This window comes from Martes martes, assembly GCF_963455335.1.
Source record: "Martes martes genome assembly, chromosome: 4".
Lineage (NCBI taxonomy): Eukaryota > Metazoa > Chordata > Mammalia > Carnivora > Mustelidae > Martes > Martes martes.
In genome coordinates this window covers 88,176,296-88,195,531 of record NC_137891.1, presented here as the reverse complement: position 1 = coordinate 88,195,531, position 19,236 = coordinate 88,176,296, and the positions used below count along the sequence as shown (strand labels likewise).

Genomic DNA, 19,236 nt, shown 5'->3' with positions numbered 1-19,236 from the left:
TACAGTGAACATATGTAATTAAAGAAGAGCTAAGGCTTGGAGCTATATTTTATTCACTCAGTATTCAGGCAGAGGTCATTTAGGGGAGGAAACAGTTAAGTCAGCATGGCCCAATACACCTAATGTTCTTCTTCTTAATATTGTTTTAACCAGTGACTTAAAGAATTAGTCTGTAGAGGGGCGCCTGGGTGGCTCAGTGGTTTAAGCCTCTGCCTTCGGCTCAGGTCATGGTCTCAGGGTCCCGGGATCGAGCCCCGCATCGGGCTCTCTGCTCAGCAGGGAGTCTGCTTCCCCCTCTCTCTACCTGCCTCTCTGCCTACTTGTGATCTCTGTCAAATATATAAGTAAAATCTTAAAAAAAAAAAAAAAAAGAATTAGTCCATAGAAATACTGTTTGGTACCACTGGTACCATTTTGTGTTGGTTCCAACTGTAAATACTAATGCCATTTCTTCCTCCTTACCACTTCTGTCTCTTGTCACCCAAAAATCTCCATCTTCTTTTCAACTTTTCTTTAGTCCTACTACTCTATCTCTGTTACACCTAACCTGGTTTATTTTAAACTGGAAGGACTTGGCCCGTTATACCCTTCAAGTAACCGTTATGTACAAGTGATCTTCCTTTTCCTTGCAAGGACCCTGCTCTTAACACCATTGTGGTAGGCTGGAACATGCCAGCATCTGCTGCTGAGGTGGTGAGTTCTCCATAGAACTGAGAGGACAAGAGGAAGGAATAGTAGTAAGTTTCTTGTTGACTTATTCAATAGTTGGGGGGGATTAGAGTTAGAGAATGATGTTTTAGAAGAGGGTAGGTTTATGTGATCTTGCTGGGGTTTTTTGTTGTTGTTGTTCTTTGGTCTGCTTTTGAAAAGGAAGGAAAAACTTTTTTAGTTCCTATCCTGAATCTGGTCCTTTAAGTGTGTTGACTATTTTGTCCTTAAATGATAATAGTAATAATTATTAATATATGTGTAGTGCCTTGTAGTTGATAATAAGAATTCTTATATATGATTTCAGTAATCTTCACACCTATCGGAGATGAATAAATAGAAACTCTGAAGTCTCACAGCTTCTCAGTTAGAGCCAGTCTCCACATTTACTGTCTTCTCCAAACTCTGTGCTCCTTTGCCTAGGCCACATTGCTTCTTGGGAGTGTACAGTTGCCCTTCGGTTGTAAACAGTAGAAAAGCGAGACTCCAGAGTTTGCATTCTTTCCTGAACAGCTCAGCAAAGGAAAGGGACACTTATGAGACTAGAAGGTGGAGAGAACAGACCATGAGGCTCCAAGCTCCCTTGCTGAGGTTTTATCTTTTCTTTCATTTCAGGATGGCAATGACACGGAGAACTATGTTCCAGAAGGGGGAGGTGCATAACAAACCATCAGGATTCTGGGGAATGATAAAAAGTGTTACCACTTCAGCACCAGGAAGTGAAAGTATCCTTTATCACTCTGTTTGATTCTTTTTCTCAACTCTGAACCAAAGGCCAGAAGAAAAAAGTAGTATTAGAATGGTCTCTCCTACGGTACTTGACTACATCAGAGTCCAGCTGCCAGGGCTAGGCTTAGGAAATACGGAGTCATCTTTCCAACACCTCTAAAAGATCATAAAACCATTGTCTTTGAGCTGAAGTCCTAAAAGTCACTCTTTGCATTTTACAGATGAGAAAATAGACCCAGAGATGTTAACTCACACGGTAGTTTGTGGCAAAGACAGGACCTCCTCTTAGTTCTTTCCACTACACTCTTCTATTTCCCGGGTCTGAACAAGCAGCATAAAACACAGTGGCTCCGTAAAATGGATGGCTTTTATGTGTATGGGATGGTAAGGGCCTATTTCTAAAGCAGTCAGTATTTCTTTTTTTTTTTTTTTTTAAGATCTTATTTATTTGACAGAGAGAGATCAGAAGTAGGCAGAGGAGCAGGCAGAGAGAGAGGGGGAAGCAGGCTCCCCGCTGAGCAGAGAGCCTGATGCAGGGCTCGATCATACAACCCTAAGATCATGACCTGAGCTGAAGGCAGAGGCTTAACCCACTGAGCCACCCAGGTGCCCCGAAGTAAGTGTTTCTAAACATTAAGCAGCGCTGTATCTTCAGTGACTTTAGGTTTAAAGAATTAGGGAGAGGGGCGCCTGGGTGGCTCAGTGGGTTAAAGCCTCTGCCTTCGGCTCAGGTCATGATCCCAGGGTCCTGGGATTGAGCCCTGCATCGGGCTCTGCTCAGCAGGGAGCCTGCTTCCTCCTCTCTCTCTGCCTGTTTCTCTGCCTGCTTGTGATCTCTGCCTGTCAAATAAATAAATAAAATCTTAAAAAAAAAAAAAAAAGAATTAGGGAGATTGGGTTAAAGATTGTTCTTGGCCCAGCTGGTTGCAGGGTTAAACTGACACCCAAATTGAGAAACAAAATCTCTTTGTGGCTACCAGGCTATTAAGTCAAAACTTGGGGCACCTGGAGTGAGATAGCATATTCCTGCTTCCTTCCCCTGCCTGTGGAAGTACAAATTCCCTTTGCTTCAACTCTAGGAAAAGGATGTAATCGGTTCTTGCTATAAATTGTCTGGTGTCAAATGTAGGTAAGATTTAGAGCAAAGAAAGGCAGGGTGACATAACCATGAGAGAGGAAAGAAAGGATTACATTGAATTCATTTAACCTAGAAACATTTATTTCACATCTCCCATTTCCAGGCAGAGTCCTAAGGGATAAAATGAACAGAGTATACTCTCTTTTCTCAAGAAGCTGACTGTCTAATCACGGGAGAGGCAGACATGGAACTAGTTAAACCCTGTTGTTTGACTGCCTGAACCATGAGAATAGCAGCCTTCCTTATTGAGGAAGGAGCAGAAGGACACTCAGTAATTTGAGTACTACAGGCATACCCCAGAGATGTTACAGTTTTGGTTCCAGAACATCACAAAAAGTGGCTATCACATTGAAGGGAGTCAGATGGATACTTTGGCTTCCCAGTACATATAGAACTTATATTTATACTGTATCCTATTGAGTGTGTAAGAGCATTCTTTTTAAAAAAGTGTATAAAAAAGGCTAACCATCATCTGAACTTCCAGTGAGTGCTAATTACTGATCACAAATCCCCATTAAAAAATATAATAATAATAATAATAGTAATGATGATGAAAAAGTTTGAAATAAGGTGAGAATTAGCAAAATGTGACACAGAGACATAAATGGCACCAGTAGACTTGCCCAACGCAGGATTGCCACAACCTCCAATTTGTTTAAAAAAAAAAAAAAAAAATCTACGGAGTACAACAGAATGAGGTATGCCTTTAGTGAGAAAAATCAGAGTAGGGAGGATTTGGATCAAAGTGAATCTTCAGCTTGGGCTGTCTTCACTATTTTTATTACTTTAAAGTCCATAAAAGCCAAAGTTTAGGTTTAAACTGTCTTTATGACAGTAAGTTAAGTCAGCAAAAGTATCAGGATTATTTCACTTCTCTGAGGCCCTGTCTCCTAAATGGAGAAACTAATAGGACCTCAGTAAGTTCTTGGAAAGTAGCATAGTGTAATAGAAAGAACAGGCCTTGGAGGAGAGCAGATCTGATTTTGCATCCACACCTGTTAGCTGCATGACTTTGAGCAAGTTACTTGACTCTCTGAGCTTTGCTTTCCTTATCTGCAAAATGGGTAATAATACCTATCTCTTGAGACTGTTAGGAGTATAATAGTAGATAATGTCTATAAAGAACTAAAAAGTCATATTTATAAATCCCAGCCTGTAATGGAACTCAGTAGTATTAGTTCCCTTTCCTAATGTTATATTTATTCAGATAATTTAGGGGAAATTTATATTGTATTATAGGTGTTTTACTGTGTAACTATTTGAGATTTCAAAATTATATTTGACTTTAACTGATCAAAGGAAAGCAACAGTGAACAAAGCTATCTGTCTGAGCCACTTGAACTAGTGAGAAACTGAGTGGTAGTTGTTTGATAATGGAGAAGCTTTTACACACCTGTGTTGGAGGTTGGGAAAATTGCTCTAAAGGAGTACTGTTGTCCATGAAGCAGGAAATTGAATACATAGGCAGTTCCTAAGATCTACTGTAGGAAAAACCAAAAACATATGCTTTCTTCATTACTATTTCTTGAAACTTCTATGTGTTTTAACCCTTGATGCCTATTGTGCCAGATCTTACTCTTATTCAACAGGAAGTGGATGCTTTGGAAGAACTAAGCAGGCAGCTTTTTCTGGAAACAGCTGATCTATATGCTACCAAGGTACAAGGCAAAGAAGCAAAAGTGTGATTTTTACCAGTTTTTACCAGAAGAAAGAACAAGACTAAATAGCTTTTTATTTTTTTTTTTAAAGATTTTATTTATTTATTTGTCAGAGAGAGAGTACACACAAGCAGGCAGAGAGGCAGGCAGAGGCAGCGAGAGAAGCAGGCTCCCTGCTGAGCAAGGAGCCCGATGTGGGACTCGATCCCAGGACCCTGGGATCATGACCTGAGCCAAAGGCAGCGGCTTAACCAACTGAGCCACCCAGGCGTCCCAAGACTAAATAGCTTTTTAGTGTCCTCTGTGGCCAAGCAGTGTGAGAGTGACCTCATAGCTCCAGTATCAGCCATGAAGCATTAGGAATCTGCATCCTTTATCACATTGCTCCAACCCCCAGCAAAATTCATACTGGAACACTCAATAATAGAAATTAGTAGGATAATCGAGAGGTTTTTCAACTTCAGAAAGTGGCACACACCACTTCCTACTGATTCAGGGTCAAGATGGTAGCTCCTCTGATTGCGTTTTATTTCTTATAAATTAGTGATATTTTAAGAGCAGTGCCATGATCTAGCCGTGTTCTAAAAGATCCAGATTAAGGGGCACCTGGGTGGCTCAGTTAGTTGAGTGTCCAACCCTTGATTTTGGCTCAGGTCATGATCTCAGTGTCTTGAGATTCAGCCCTGCATCAGGCTCTGCACTGGGTGTAGAGCCTGCTTAAGATTCTCTCTCTCGGGGCGCCTGGGTGGCTCAGTGGGTTAAGCCGCTGCCTTCGGCTCAGGTCATGATCTCAGGGTCCTGGGATCGAGTCCCGCATCGGGCTCTCTGCTCAGCAGGGAGCCTGCTTCTCCCTCCACTTCTCTCTGCCTGCCTCTCTGCCTACTTGTGATCTCTCTCTGTCAAATAAATAAATGGAATCTTTTAAAAAAAAAAAAAAAAAAAAAAAGATTCTCTCTCTCCCTCTGCCCCTCCTCCCGCCACCAGCCAGGGTTTTTTCTCTCTCTTAAAAAAAAAAAAAGAAAGAAAAAGGAAAGGATCCAGATCAAGAAGTGACCTAACTATAAGAAGTAGCTTTCCTATTTATATCTAAAATGCAATATAACTTAAATATGCAAAATCTATTAGTTAAGTTCATTCAGACTATTTTTATCCTTTTCAAGGATCACTTCATAGGAATAGCCATATAGGGTAGAGATTAACATAGGCTTTGAAGACAGACCTGAGCATAAATTCCTCTACTCACTAGCTGTGTGACCTTGGGCAAGTTATCCAACCCCTGTAAGCCTTAGTTTTCTCATGTGTACAATTAAGATAATAGAGCATATAACAGTTGCTATAAAAATTAAAGTAGATAATGTATGTAAGGGTTTTTCCCAACTTCAGGCTTAAAGTAAGCATTCAATAAATGTTGCCTACTAGTATTATTTTAAGATTAATATCATGTGTGGGTTTTTCACTCTGGCAAAACAGTAATTTCATAGAAGCAGGAATGTTTTGGTTGAGTATAAGTTTACATTTTGCTGAGACTAACAGTGTTCTGTTGTTTGTTTTCCCTCAGGAGAGAATAGAATATTCCAAAACTTTCAAGGGGAAATACTTTAATTTTCTGGGTTACTTTTTCTCTATTTACTGTGTTTGGAAAATTTTCATGGTAAGTATATTAGTTTTAGCTGTCAGGGTTGAGGTTATTTTCCCTAATGGCAGAGAGAAAAGTGGGTTTGACTGAGGCACTAAACTAAATTCCAAATCCAATCGAGTCAACACAGAATGCTGTCTTTCACATCCTTGAGCCTGACTCCTCCCCCTCTCTTTTTTAGGTCACCTAGACATTGCATTTTTCTTCATTCAGAAATCATTAATAAGATATAGTTTATAAACTATATGAAGGGAATACGGAAGTTTCTTATTTTACACAGTTTTCCATATTACCCTTGAGTATATCTATGTGACACAATCCCTGCCTTCAGCTCAGGACAGAAATTACCTCTCCTTTTTAGTAATCTATATATACCTTAAAAAGTTCAATCCAAAGTACTACAAGTAAAACATTTATATTTCTGGAAATAAATTCATTTTAGGTGCTTATAGCTCTCATTCTTTTGTGGCTCTCTCTTAATGCTCTATTCTTTATGTTCATTTTATGTACATTCTTCTTATGACTCATCTGTAGATATTCATGGGTGTCAGTGTGATTACAGAAAAGAATAATAGGACTTTCTGGTTCTGTGACTCTCCTGGGGTTGTGTTTGCATAAAGAGGAGCTTTATCAGCTTGTTAATTTTGGCCACTATAGATGAATGAAAGATTCTGGATTTTAATAGATCTAATATTATAATAAACTGATGTCAATACCTATTCAGAGAACAATTTTTAAATCTTAATTCATACAGTAGGAGAAGATAAATGAAGATAGTATGTTCAGTTAGCTAAGCTACTAAAAAGTTTTTCCTGAGTTGTAGGCTTTAGGGGAGTATATCCTTTTTTAACAGCTTTATTGAAGTTTAATTGACATTTAATAAACTGCACATATTTTAAGGGTATAGTTGGGTAAGTTTTGACAGATGTGTACACCTCTTGCAACAACTGTCACCACCCTTAAGGTAGTGACCATATCCATCCATCACTTCCAAAAAGTTTCTTGTGTCCCCTTATAATGTCTCTTGCATTCATCCCCAGTCAACCACCAATCTGCTTTCATTATACATTAGTTTATATTTTCTAGAACTTTATATAAATGAAATCTTAGAGTAGATTCCCTTTTTCTGACAACTTCTACTCAGCAGAATTATCTTATGTTTCATTCATGTTATCGTGCGATCAGTAGTTTATTCCTTCTCATGGCTGAGTAGTATTCTGTTGTATGATTATACCACATTTTGTTTATCTTTTCACCTGCTGATGGGTATTTGTTTCTAGTTTGGGGATATTACAAGTAAAGCTGCTATGAACATTTGTGTACAGGTTTCTATGTGGACATGTGCTCTCTTTCTTCTTAGGAGAAAACACTTTGGTATAGCATGGCTAGGTCACATGGCAGATGGATGTTAAACCTTTGAAGAAATGGACAAACTTTTCCAAAGGAGGTTGTACCATTTTACATCCCCACCTGCATTGTCTGAGAGTTTCATTTACTCCACATCCTTGCTCACATTTTGTAGTCAGTATTTTAAATTTTAGACATTCTAGTAGATACGAGGTGATACTGATTGCTTAATTTGCATTTCCCTAATGCCTAATGGTGCTAAACAACTTTTCATGTGCTGATTTGCCACCTGTATATTTTGGAGGGAGGAGGAAGATAGAGCTATTCAGATTTGTTGCCCAGTTTTTAAATTAGAATTTCTTTTTATTGGGTTTTGCAAGGTTTTCACTATATTCTGGAAACCCTTTATCAAATATGTGATTTTCAAATATTCTCTCCCAGTCACTAGCTTAGCTTGTCATTCTCTGCACAGTGTCTTTGAAAGAATTGAAGTTTTTAATTTTGATGAAGTCCAGTTTATCTTTTGTTTTCTATTACGGGTTATGCTTTTGGTGTTATGCCTAAGAAATCTTGGCTAACCCAATGTCACCAGGATTTTTTCATCTTTTACTCTACAAATATTATAGTTTGAGATTTTTACATTTCGGCACATGATCCATCTCTAGTTAATTTTCTCAGGCAGTGTTGGAATGTGGATCAGAGTTCATTTTTTTCATATAGATATCCACTTGTTCTGGCACCATTTGCTGAAAAGATTATCCTTTCTCATTCAGTTGTCTTTGCAATTTTGTCAAAACCTAATTGCCCGCATATGGGTGGGTCTGTGTCTGTACTCTGTTCTTTCCTACTGTTATGTATGTCTGCCTTTATTTATGCCAGTACCACTCTGTCTTGAAATAAGTCTGGTTTTTTTTTTTTAAGATTTTATTTATTTATTTGACAGAGATTACAAGTAGGCAGAGAGGCAGGCAGAGAGAGAGGGGGAAGCAGGCTCCCTGCCAAGCAGAGAGCCCGATGCGGGGCTCGATCCCAGGACCCTGGGATCATGACCTGAGCCAAAGACAGAGGCTTTAACCCAGTGAGCCACCCAGGCGCCCCAAAATAAGTCTTGAAATCAAATCATTCATGTACTCTTTCTTCTTATTTAAACTTGCTTTGGCCATTCTGTGTCCTTTGCTTTTCCATATGAATTTTAGAAGCTGCTTTTAATGCTGCTGAATACAAAATACCTGCTGAAATACGTATTAGAATGTCGAATCTTCAGATCAATTTGAAGAGAAGTGACATCTTAATATTGAGTCTTGCATTTGATGAGCACAGTGTAACTCTTCACTTATGTAGATCTTCTTTAGTTTCACTCAACAATATTTAGGTTTTAGTGTACAGATCTTTTATATCTTTCATTAGATTTATCTCAAGTATTTAATATTTTTGATGCTATTATAAATAGGACTGTTTTTATAATTTCAGATCCTGAATGTTACTAGTATATAGATACACAATTGATTCTTATATTCCACAACCTTGCTAAATCCCCTTATTCTAAAAGCTTTTCATAGATTTCATAGGATTTTTTCTACGTAGACAATCAGATCTCTGCAAATGAAGGGTTTTGCTTCCTTGTTTCCTATCTGGATGCCTTTTATTTCTTCCCTTTCTTTCCCTTCCTTTTCTGTCCTATCTCATCTTTCTTCTTTCTTCTCCTCCTTTAGCCTTATTGCGCTGACCAAAACCTCCTGTACAAAATTAAACAGAAGTGGTAAGAGCAGTCATCCTGATCTTGTTAAATATGGTATTAGCGGTTGGCTTTTCCTAGACTCCATTTAGCAGGTTGAGGGAGTTACTCCTACTATAGTTTATTGAATGTTTTTAATCATGAAAGTGTGTTTGATTTTTGTCAAATGCTATTTCTGCATCTTTTGAGAGGAGCACATGACTTTTCCTTTTTATTCAGCTGGTATAGTGAGTTACATTGGTTAATTTTTTAATATTAAACTGGCCTTGAATTCCTATAATAAACCTTACTTGGCCATGGTGTACGTTGTTGGATTTAACTTAGTAATATTTTCTTAAGAATTTTTGCATCAGTGTTAATGAGAAATATCAGAGTATAGTTTTTTTGTAATGTCTTTGGCTTTGGTGTCAGAATAATGCTAACCTTAGAGGTTGAGAAGGATTCCTTCCTCTTCCAATTAGTGGAATAGTTTATGTGGAATTATTATAATTTCTTTCTTAAACATTTGGTGGAATTCACCAGTGAAGGCATCTAGACCTAGAGTCTTCTTTGCAGGAAAATCGTTTAACTACAGATTTAGTTTCTTTAATAGACTATAAGGTTTATTCAGATTATATATTTCTTAAGTGAGCTTTTGTAGTTTCTGTTTTTCAAGGAATTTGTCCATTTTTATTGAAGTCAGATTTATTTGCATAAAATTGCTCTTAATATTCCCTTAGTATCCTTTCAATATCTATAAAATCTGTAGTGATATCACTCCTCTCCTTTTTGTATAACACCTTTATTGAGATAGTCACATACAAAATAGTTAACCCATTTCATGTATAGTTTGGTGGTTTTTAATATATTCACAGAGTTGTGCACACAATAATACAGTCACCCCAAAAGAAATTCCATACTCATTAGCAGTTATTCCTTATTTCTTCTCTAGCCTTAGACAAGCACTAATCTATTTTATGTCTCTATAGATTTTCTATTCTAGACATTTCATGTACATTGAATCACACAACATGTGGTCTTTTGTGATTGGCTTCTTAGTAAATGTTTTTAAGGTTCATCTATATTGCAGCCTCTAGCAACACTTCATTCCTTTCTATAGATGAATAACATTCTTTCCATTATATAGATATACCACATTTTATTTATCCATCCATCAGTTGAGAAGCATTTGGGTGGCTTCCACTTTTTGGCCATTATAAATAATGCCGTTGTGAGCATTTTTTGATAAATTTGTGTGTGGATATATGTTTTCATTTCCCTTATGTACATGCCTGTGAAAGCAAAATTGCTGGGTCATATGCTACCTGTATGTTTAACCTCTTGATAAACTACCAGTCTGCCAGACTCTTTTCCCAAGCAGCTGCACCTGTTTACATTCCCACTGGCAGTGTAACAGTTGTCATTTCTCCACAGCCTCATCAGCACTTATTTATCTTTTTATTAGAGTCATCCTGGTGGCTGAAGTGGTATCTAATTCTTGATATCGGTAATTTATGTCTTGTCTTTTTTTTCTGATCAGTCTAGATCAAGGTTTATCAATTTTATTAAACGCTTCAAAGAACCAGCTTTTGGATTAATTGATTTTCTATATGGTTTCTCTGTGTTCTATTTTATCAATTTCTGCTTTGATCCTTATAATTTGTCTTCTTCTGCTATTTTGGGTCTTTTTCTAATTTTGTAAAGTACAAGCTAAGATCATTGATTCAAAACTTTTAATATAGTTGTTTTCGTGCTATAGACTTCTTGCTAAGCATCTCACAAAATATAACGTTTCTGATGTGTTGTATTTTTATTTGATTCAGTTCAAAATAATTCTAATTTTTCTTCTTTGACTCATGGGTTATTTAGAAGTATGTTATTAAATATTTGGGGATCTTCTGAATTTCCCTCTGTAATTGATTTCTAATTTAATTCCATGTGATCTGAGAACAGATTTAGTATGATTTAAATTTCTTCAAATTTTTTGAGACTTGTTTTCTGCTCCTGTTGGCTGGAATGTTGTATAAATGTCAATTAGGTCAAATTAGTTGATAGTATTGTTAAATTTTTCTATATCCTTTTTAATTTTCTGATTTATCAGTTGTTTCATCAGGGATGAAATTTCAAACCATTGTTGTGGATTTGTCTTTTTAGTTCTGTCAGTTTTTGCTTTATATATTTTTTTTTTACCCAACTATAATTAATATACAATGTTAATTTCAGGTGTACAGCATAGTGATTCAACAATTCTATACATTACAGAGGGCTCACTATATACATTACAGAGGGCTCACTATAGATGGTGACTACCATTTGTCACCATACAGTGTTATTTTAATATTGACTATTCTCTGTGCTGTATATTTCATCTCCATGACTGAAAGTTTTTGCCTCTTAATCCTCTTTATCCATTGCACCCATCCCTTTACTCACTTCCCCTCTGACCAGTTTGTTCTCTGTATTTAAGAATCTGTTAGCTTGTTTCTTTGTTCATTTGTTTTGTTTTTAAGATCCTGTTAATAAGTGAAATCATGTGTTGTCTTTCCTTGTCTGGCTTATTTCACTTAGCATAGTACCCTTTAAGACTGTTAAAATGGCAAGGTCACATTGTTTTTTATGGCTGAGTAATGTTCTGTTGCATATATGCACCTCATCTTTTTGTCCATTCAACTATCAGTGGACACTTGGGTTGCCTCTATATCTCAGCTATTGTAAATAATACTGTTGTAAACATAGAGGTGCATATAGCTTTTCAAATTAGTGTATGTACATGTAATACATGTATTTTTCTGTTCTGTTCCATTGATCTATATGTCTGCTTTTGTGCCAGTCCCAAACTGTTTTGGTTACTACACCTTTAAAGTATATCTTGAACTCCAGGACTATGAGACTTCTAGCTTTGTTGTTTTTCAAGATTGTTTTGGCTATTTGGGGTCTTTTGTGGCTCCATACAAATTTTAGGGTTATTCATTCTAGTTCTGTGAAAAATGCTATTGGTAGTTATGTAGGGATTGTATGGGATCTGTAGATTGCTTTGGGTGGTATGGACATTTTTAACAATATTAATTCTTCCAGTCCATGAGAACAGAGTATCTTTCCATTTGTTCATGTTGCCTTCAATTTCTCTCATCAGTATTTTATAGTTTTTAGGGTAATCGGTCTTTCACCTCCTAGGGTAAGTTTGTTCTTAGATAATCTTTTTGGTGCAGTTGTAAATGGGATTGTTTTCTTAATTTCTGGTATTTAGTTATTAGTATATAGAAATGCAACTGATTTCTGTATATTAATTTTGTATCCTACAACTTTACTGAATTCATTTATCAGTTCTAACAGTTTTTGGTGGAGTTTCTAGGTTTTTCTATATTATCATGTTATCTGCAAATAGCAAGTTTAACATCCTTGTCATTCTGAATGCCGTTTTTTTTTTCCTTGTCTGACTTCTGCAACTAGGACTTTCAGTATTATGTTGAATAAAAGTGGTAAGAGTGAATGTCCGTGTCTTCTTCCTGATCTTAGAGGAAGAGCTCTCAGTTTTTCACCAATGAGTGTGATGCTTATTTTCACCAGTGAACATTTTTCATATATGGCCTTTATTATGCTGACATGTGTTTTGTTAAACCCACTTTGTTCCCTCTAAATCCACTTTATTCCCTCTAAATCCACTTTATCATGAATGGATGTTGTATTTTGTCAAATGCTTTTTCTGCATCTATTGAGATGAGCATATGGTTTTTATACTTTATTTTGTTGATGTGGTTTATTGTGTTTGATTTGAGAACATTGAATTACCCTGTATTCCTGGAATAAATTCTGCTTGATCGTGGTGAACAATTTTTTTAATGTATTATTGAATTCAGTTAGCTAAATTTTTTTTTTAGTTTGATAATTTTCTTAAGGAATTTTGCATCCATGTACATCAGAAATATTGGCTTAAAGTTTTCTTTTTTGGTAGTGTCTGTCTGGTTTTGGTATCAGGGAAATCTTGGCCTTGTAGAAAGAATTTGGAAGTTTCCTTTCCTCTTCTTTTTTTTTTTTTTTTTTAATCATTTGGGGAGAAGGGTGCCTGGGTGGCTCAGTTGGTTGAGCAGCCAGGTCATGATCTCATGGGTCGTGAGATCAACCCCCGCATCAGGCTCAGTGCTCAGTGTGGAATTCTGCTTGAGATTCTTTCCCTCCTCCTGTCCCTTCCTCCCCACCCCCTCTCTCTAAAATAACTCAGTAAAAATTTTTTTAATCATTTGAGAAGAGTAGATATTAACTCTTCTTTCTTTATTTTGGTAGACTTGATACACAATGTTACATTAGTTTAAGGTGTACAAGCATGGAATGTCTTTCCATTTGTTTAATTCAGCTTCAGTTTCTTTCATCAGTGTTTTACAGTTTTCAGAGTGTAGGTCTTTCACCTCTTTGGTGTTAACTCTTTGTTAAATATTTGTTAGAATTTACCTGTGAAGTCATCTGATCCGGACTTCTGTTTTGGGAAGTTTTTTTCATTACTGGTAATTGCTGTGTTCAGATTTTCTATTTCTTCCTGATTCAGTTTTAGAAGATTATGTTTCTAAGAATCTGTTTCTCCTAGGTTGTCCAGTTTGTTGACATACAATTTTTCATAATAGTCTCTTATAATCCTTTGTATTTCTGTGGTATCAGTTGTTACTTCTCCTTTATTTCTGATTTTATTTGAGTCTTTTTCTTAATGAGTCTGGCTACAGATTTACAAATTTTGCTGATCTTTTCAGAGAAACAGGTTCTAGTTTCATTGATCCTTTTTCTCTCTTTCTCTCTTTCATTTATTTCTGCTCTAATTTTATTACTTCTTTCCCTCTACTAGCTTTGGGCTTTGGGCTTTCTCTAGCTTTTCTAGGTGTACGGTTAGGTTGTTTACTTGAGATTTTTCTTGTTTATTGAGTTAGGCTTTTGTTGCTATGGAATTCCCTCTTAGGGGCTCCTGGGTGGCTCAGTGAGTTAAAGCCTCTGCCTTCGGCTCAGGTCATGATCCCAGGATCCTGGGATCGAGCCCCGCATCGGGCTCTCTGCTCAGCGGAGAGCCTGCTTCCTCCTCTCTCTCTGCCTGCCTCTCTGCCTATTTGTGATCTCTATCAAATAAATAAAATCTTTAAAAAAAAAAAAAAGAATTCCCTCTTAGAATGGCTTTTACTGTGTCTCAAAGACTTTGAATCATTATATTTTCATTTTCATTTGTCTCCATGTATTTTTTTATTTCCTCCTTGATTTCTTGATTGACCCATTCATTATTTAGTAGCATGTGATTTAGCTTCCATGTATTGGTATTCTTTTTAGATTTTTTTCCTTGAGATTGATTTTTAGTGTCCTACCATTGTGATTAGAAAAGGTGCATGATATGATTTCAGTCTTACTAAATTTATTGAGACTTGTTTTGTGGCCTAAGTTGTGATCTGTTCTGGGAAATGTTCAACATGGACTTGAAAAGAATGTGTATGCAGTGGTTTTTTGATGGAATGTTCAGTATGTATCTGTTAGGTCCATCTGTTCTAATGTGCTGTTCAAGCCACTGGTTCCTTACTGATTTCTCTCTGAATGATCTACACTGTTGTAAGTGGAATGTTACAGTTACCTGTTATTACTGTATTATTGTCAACTTCTCCCTTTATGCTTGTTAATTATTGCTTTATGTATTTAGGTGCTCCTATGTTGGGAGCATAGATATTTACAGTTGTTATATCCTCCTGTTAAACTGATCCCTTTATCATTATGTATCACCCTCCTTTGTCCCTTGCAACAGTCTTTGTCTTAAAATGTACTTTATCTGATACTAAGTATTGCTATCCCAGCTTTTTTCCTGCCTTTCACATGTTGTATTTTTTCCAGCCCTTCATATTCAGTCTCTATATATCTTTAGGTCTGCAGTTAGTCTCTTAAAGGAGCATTTAGATGGGTCTTGTTTTTTTATCCATTCAGTCACCCCTTGTCTTTCAATTGGTACATTTAGATGATTTATATTTAAAGTAATTATTGAGAGTTATGTATTAATTGCCATCTTGTACATTGTTTTCTGGTTGTTTTTGTGGTTCTTCTCTGTTCCTTCACTAGGAACGAACAGAGTTCCTTCTGCTCTCTTCCCTTATGGTAGTGTTATGTTTGCATTCCTTTCTCTTTTTTGTGTAGCTATTACAAGTTTCTGATTTGTGGTTGCCATTAGGCTTATATATTATATCTTAGGTGTATAGCAGAGGTTGATGGTTGAACTTAAGTTCAAGCTGAAATTCAAAAACATTCTTAAAGTACTACATTTTTACTCCCCCTCCCCATTTTATGTATATGATGTCATATTTTACATCTTTTTATTTTGTGTATTTCTTGACTGGTTTTTGTAGAAATAAATGATTTTACTACTTTTGCTCCAGACTGGCTTTATAAGTGATTAATCTACTACATGTATTATATGTTTACTTTTACCTATGAAATTTTTTCCTTTCATAACTTTCTTATAATTATGGTCTTTTCTTTCCACTCGAATAATTTCCTTTTACATTTCTTTTTTTTTTTAAACATTTTATTTATTTATTTGACAAAGAGAGAGAGATCACAAGTAAGCAGAGAGGCAGGCAGAGAGAGGGGGGAAGCAGGCTCCCCGCCAAGCAGAGAAACCAATGTGGGGCTTGATCCCAGGACCCTGAGACCATGACCTGAGCCTAAGGCAGAGGCCTAACCCTCTGAGCCACCCAGGCGCCCCTACATTTCTTATAGGGCTGGTTTAGTGGTGATTAAATCCTTGAACTTTTGTCTGGGAAAGTTTTTGTCTCTCTTTTATTCTGAATGATAACTGCCTTGTAGAGTATTCTTGGTTGCAAGTCTTCCTTTCAGTACTTTGAATATATCCTTCCACCCTCTTCTGGCCTGCAAAGTTTCTGGTATAAAATCAACTAATAACTTTCAACTAATAGCTATGGTATAAAATCAACTAATATCTATAGGGTTCCCTCATGGTAACTGTTTTTTTTCTCTTGCTGTTTTTAAAATTCTCGCTTTAGAGGCACCTAGGTGGCTTAGTCAGCTAAGCATCCAACTCTTGATTTTGGCTCAGGTCGTGATCTCAGGGTTGTGAAATTGAGCCCCACATTGAGGTCCCCAACTCAGCTTGAGTTTTCACTCCCTCTCCCCGACCCCTCCCCCTGCTTGTGCGTGCTCTCGCTGTCTCTCAAAAATAAAATAAATCTTTAAAATTCTCTATTTATCATTATTTTCTGCCATTTTAATTATTACGTATCTTGGTATGGACCTCTTTGTGTTAATCTTTTTAGGGGGTCTCTGTGCTTCCTGGATTTGGATATCTGTTTCCTTCTCCAGATTAGAGAAATTTTCAGTTAGTATTTCTTCATATAAATTTTTTGCCCTCTTCTCTCTCTTTTCTTCTTCTGGGATGCCTATAGTGTGGATGTTATAACACTCGATGGTGTTGCTGAGTTCCCTTAACCTGTTCCCTTTTATTATTTTTCTTTTTTCTTTTTGCTGTGCAGCGTGGTTGCTTTCCATTACTCTGTCTTCCAAATTGCTGATCCATTCTGCATCCTCCAATCTACTGTTGATTGCCTCTAGTGTGTTTTTTTCAATTTTAGTTACTGAATTCTTCACCTTTGACTGGTTCGTTTTTATATTGTTATTGAAGTTCTCGTTAAATTCATCCATTTTTTTCTCAAGTCCATTGAGTATCTTTATGTCCATTACTTTGAATTCTTTATCCAAACATATTGCTTATCTCCATTTCATTAGATCTCCTGCTGTGATTTTGTCCTGTTCTTTCATTTAGGACATATTCCTCTATCTCCTCATTATGTCTAGCTCTCTATTTGTTTCTCTGTATTAGGGGGTCAGCAATGATTCCTGGTCTTGAAAGTAATGACCTTGTGTCTAGGTCCTGTAGTGCCCTATAGTGCAGTGCCCCAAGCACTAGAACCAGGTGCTCCAAGAGGGTCTCTGTGTGGGCAACATGTACTCTACTGTTGTGGCTGAGTTGCATTTGCCTTAGTTGGCTACAGTGACCTGCTTTGCCTACTGTGGACATACCGGGCAAGGTTTAGTCTCTACATAGCCAACTGAGAGGCTCGGCTGTTGGAACTGTGGACGCACTGATATTTAGGGTTATCTCTCTCTCTCCAGGGTTGCAGTCACTTTTGGAGTGGTATGGGTCCCTGCTGAGGCAGGCAGGTCCCCAGGTGAAAATTGGGACAGGGCACTAGAAGGATAGGTAGAGAGTATTAGTACTAGTTCCCACAAGTGTCTGGCTCTCTAGGCTGGGGGAGGAGAAGAGAAATGGTGCCCACCAGCACTTTTGTTCTGGAAGTCTCCTGAAGAGAAGACTCCCTGGCCCTCCAGCACATGGTGAGATTAGTAAATGAATCTCTTTTATATACCCAAGCACTTTTCAAACTGCTGTTTCTGTCCTGTCTCTCAGGCCGTTATTTATTCTAGCTTTTTAAGAGCAGGTGGTTTTTGATTGCCCTCTGGTTCTCCCAGAATTAAACCCTGCTAATTTTAAAAGTACCTGGACTTAAGCCCTGCTGATTTTAAAAGCTCCTAAAGTTAATCCCCACTGGTTTTCAAAGCCAGATGTTATTGGAAACTCATCACCCGACTACCTAGGGTGCCTTGTGTGGGGTCTGATCCTCTCTGCTTCCCTGGGCTTGTGGTGTCCCTCCTGTCTATGGTTAGTCTCACAGGGAGTTTGGTTCCCAGGTGTGTCTCAGCCCCTCCTACCCTTTTCAGTGTAGCTTCCTCTCAACGGTTAACTGTGGAAGGTCTCTTCTACCGGTTTTCAGGTGATTTTCAGAGCTGCACAGAGGTAGCTATTATCTTGATGTGCTTGTGAGACAAGATGAGGTCAGGATCCTCCTACTGCACCATCTTCTGACACCCCTGCTTCATGTATTTTAAAGCTCTATTATTTGGTACCTGCATCTTTAGGGTCATTGTATACTCCTTGTTGAAATGATCCTTTTATCATTCTGAAATTACCGTTTTCATCCCTGGCAATATTTTTTACTATGAAATCTACTTTTATATTAGCATAGACCTTACAGTTTTCTCTTGATTAGTGTTAGCATAATGTATCTTTTTCCATTCTTTTACTTTTAACCTATTTGTATCTTTATATTTAAAGTGGGTTTTTTATAAGCAACATGTAGTTGGTTCTACTTCTTTAACCAGTCTTACAGGTCTTACAGTCTCTGCCATTTAATTGGCATGTTTAGACCAGGATTCAGCCATCTGCAGCTCATAGGCCAAATCCAGCCAACACCTGCCATTGTAAATAAAGTTTTATTTGAACACAGCCAGGCCCATTCATCTACACATCATCTGTGACTACTATCATTGCAGTGTCTGCCAGTCTGCCAGCTCCTGGTTTAGATTGTTTACATTTAATGCAATTATTAACATGGTTGGATTCAAAACAACTGTGTTGTTACATGTTTTTTATTTGTCCCATCTGTTCTTTTTTTCATTTTTCTTTTTTGTGCCTTCTTTTGGATTAATTGGGTATTTTTCACAATTCTGTCTAATCTGTTGTTGGTTTGTTAGCTCTTACTCTCTTTTCATTATAGGGATTGCTCTTAGGACATTCAGAAAATAATCAGAGTGAATGACCATGGAATTCTTGATTCTCTTACTCAGACTTTATCAACCAGAATGTTACCTTTCTAACTTCTGTGAAATTAAGATGTCTATGCCATAGCCTTTTTTCCTTTTATTCTTTACAGAAAAGAAAGATAGGGTAGATAACAACTTTTTTTGCCTGTTGAGTAGCCAAAATAAATGTCTTATATGTGATTTAGATTGAGACCAGTACTGCATTTTTTAGGAACACCCACCTGTAAGGCATGTTATATTAATTATTTTGTGTCACTTTTTGAAATAGTGATTATTGAGATACTCTAATATAAAGGTCCATGTCTTTGCAGGCAACGATTAATATCGTTTTTGACCGAGTTGGGAAAACTGATCCTGTCACAAGAGGCATCGAGATCACTGTGAATTATCTGGGGATTCAGTTTGATGTAAGAGTTGTACCAAGATCCTGGTTTGAGACATTTCAATTTTATCTGCTATAAATTACAATTGTTAAGATTCTAATTCCTTTCTTATTCTGCCTTTGTTCTTCCCACTCTCCCCTGTGTTTTGACATACTCATATGGCAGATTTGTGAAGGACATAAAACCATAAGTGATGGCTGGTACTTATTATTATCTTAGATGCTGATTATTTCTGTAGTTCCTCCTCTGCTTTTCTGTAGCCAACTACCCCTCCCCAGGTCCTCCCTCCCAAATAT

At 37.1% G+C, this 19,236-nt stretch overlaps 1 protein-coding gene across 3 annotated transcripts in view; it reads left to right on the top strand.

Moving 5' to 3' along the window:
- Positions 1–19,236, top strand: part of GPR89A (G protein-coupled receptor 89A) — a 60,582-nt gene that overhangs the window by 36,459 nt on the left and 4,887 nt on the right. For all 3 annotated transcript variants that reach the window (XM_080802366.1, XM_080802365.1, XM_080802367.1), the window contains exons 8-11: positions 1,324–1,433; positions 4,145–4,233; positions 5,792–5,884; positions 18,869–18,964. In XM_080802366.1, the coding sequence (XP_080658492.1) occupies positions 1,324–1,433; positions 4,145–4,233; positions 5,792–5,884; positions 18,869–18,964 (388 nt within the window). The remainder of the gene's footprint in view (positions 1–1,323; positions 1,434–4,144; positions 4,234–5,791; positions 5,885–18,868; positions 18,965–19,236) is intronic.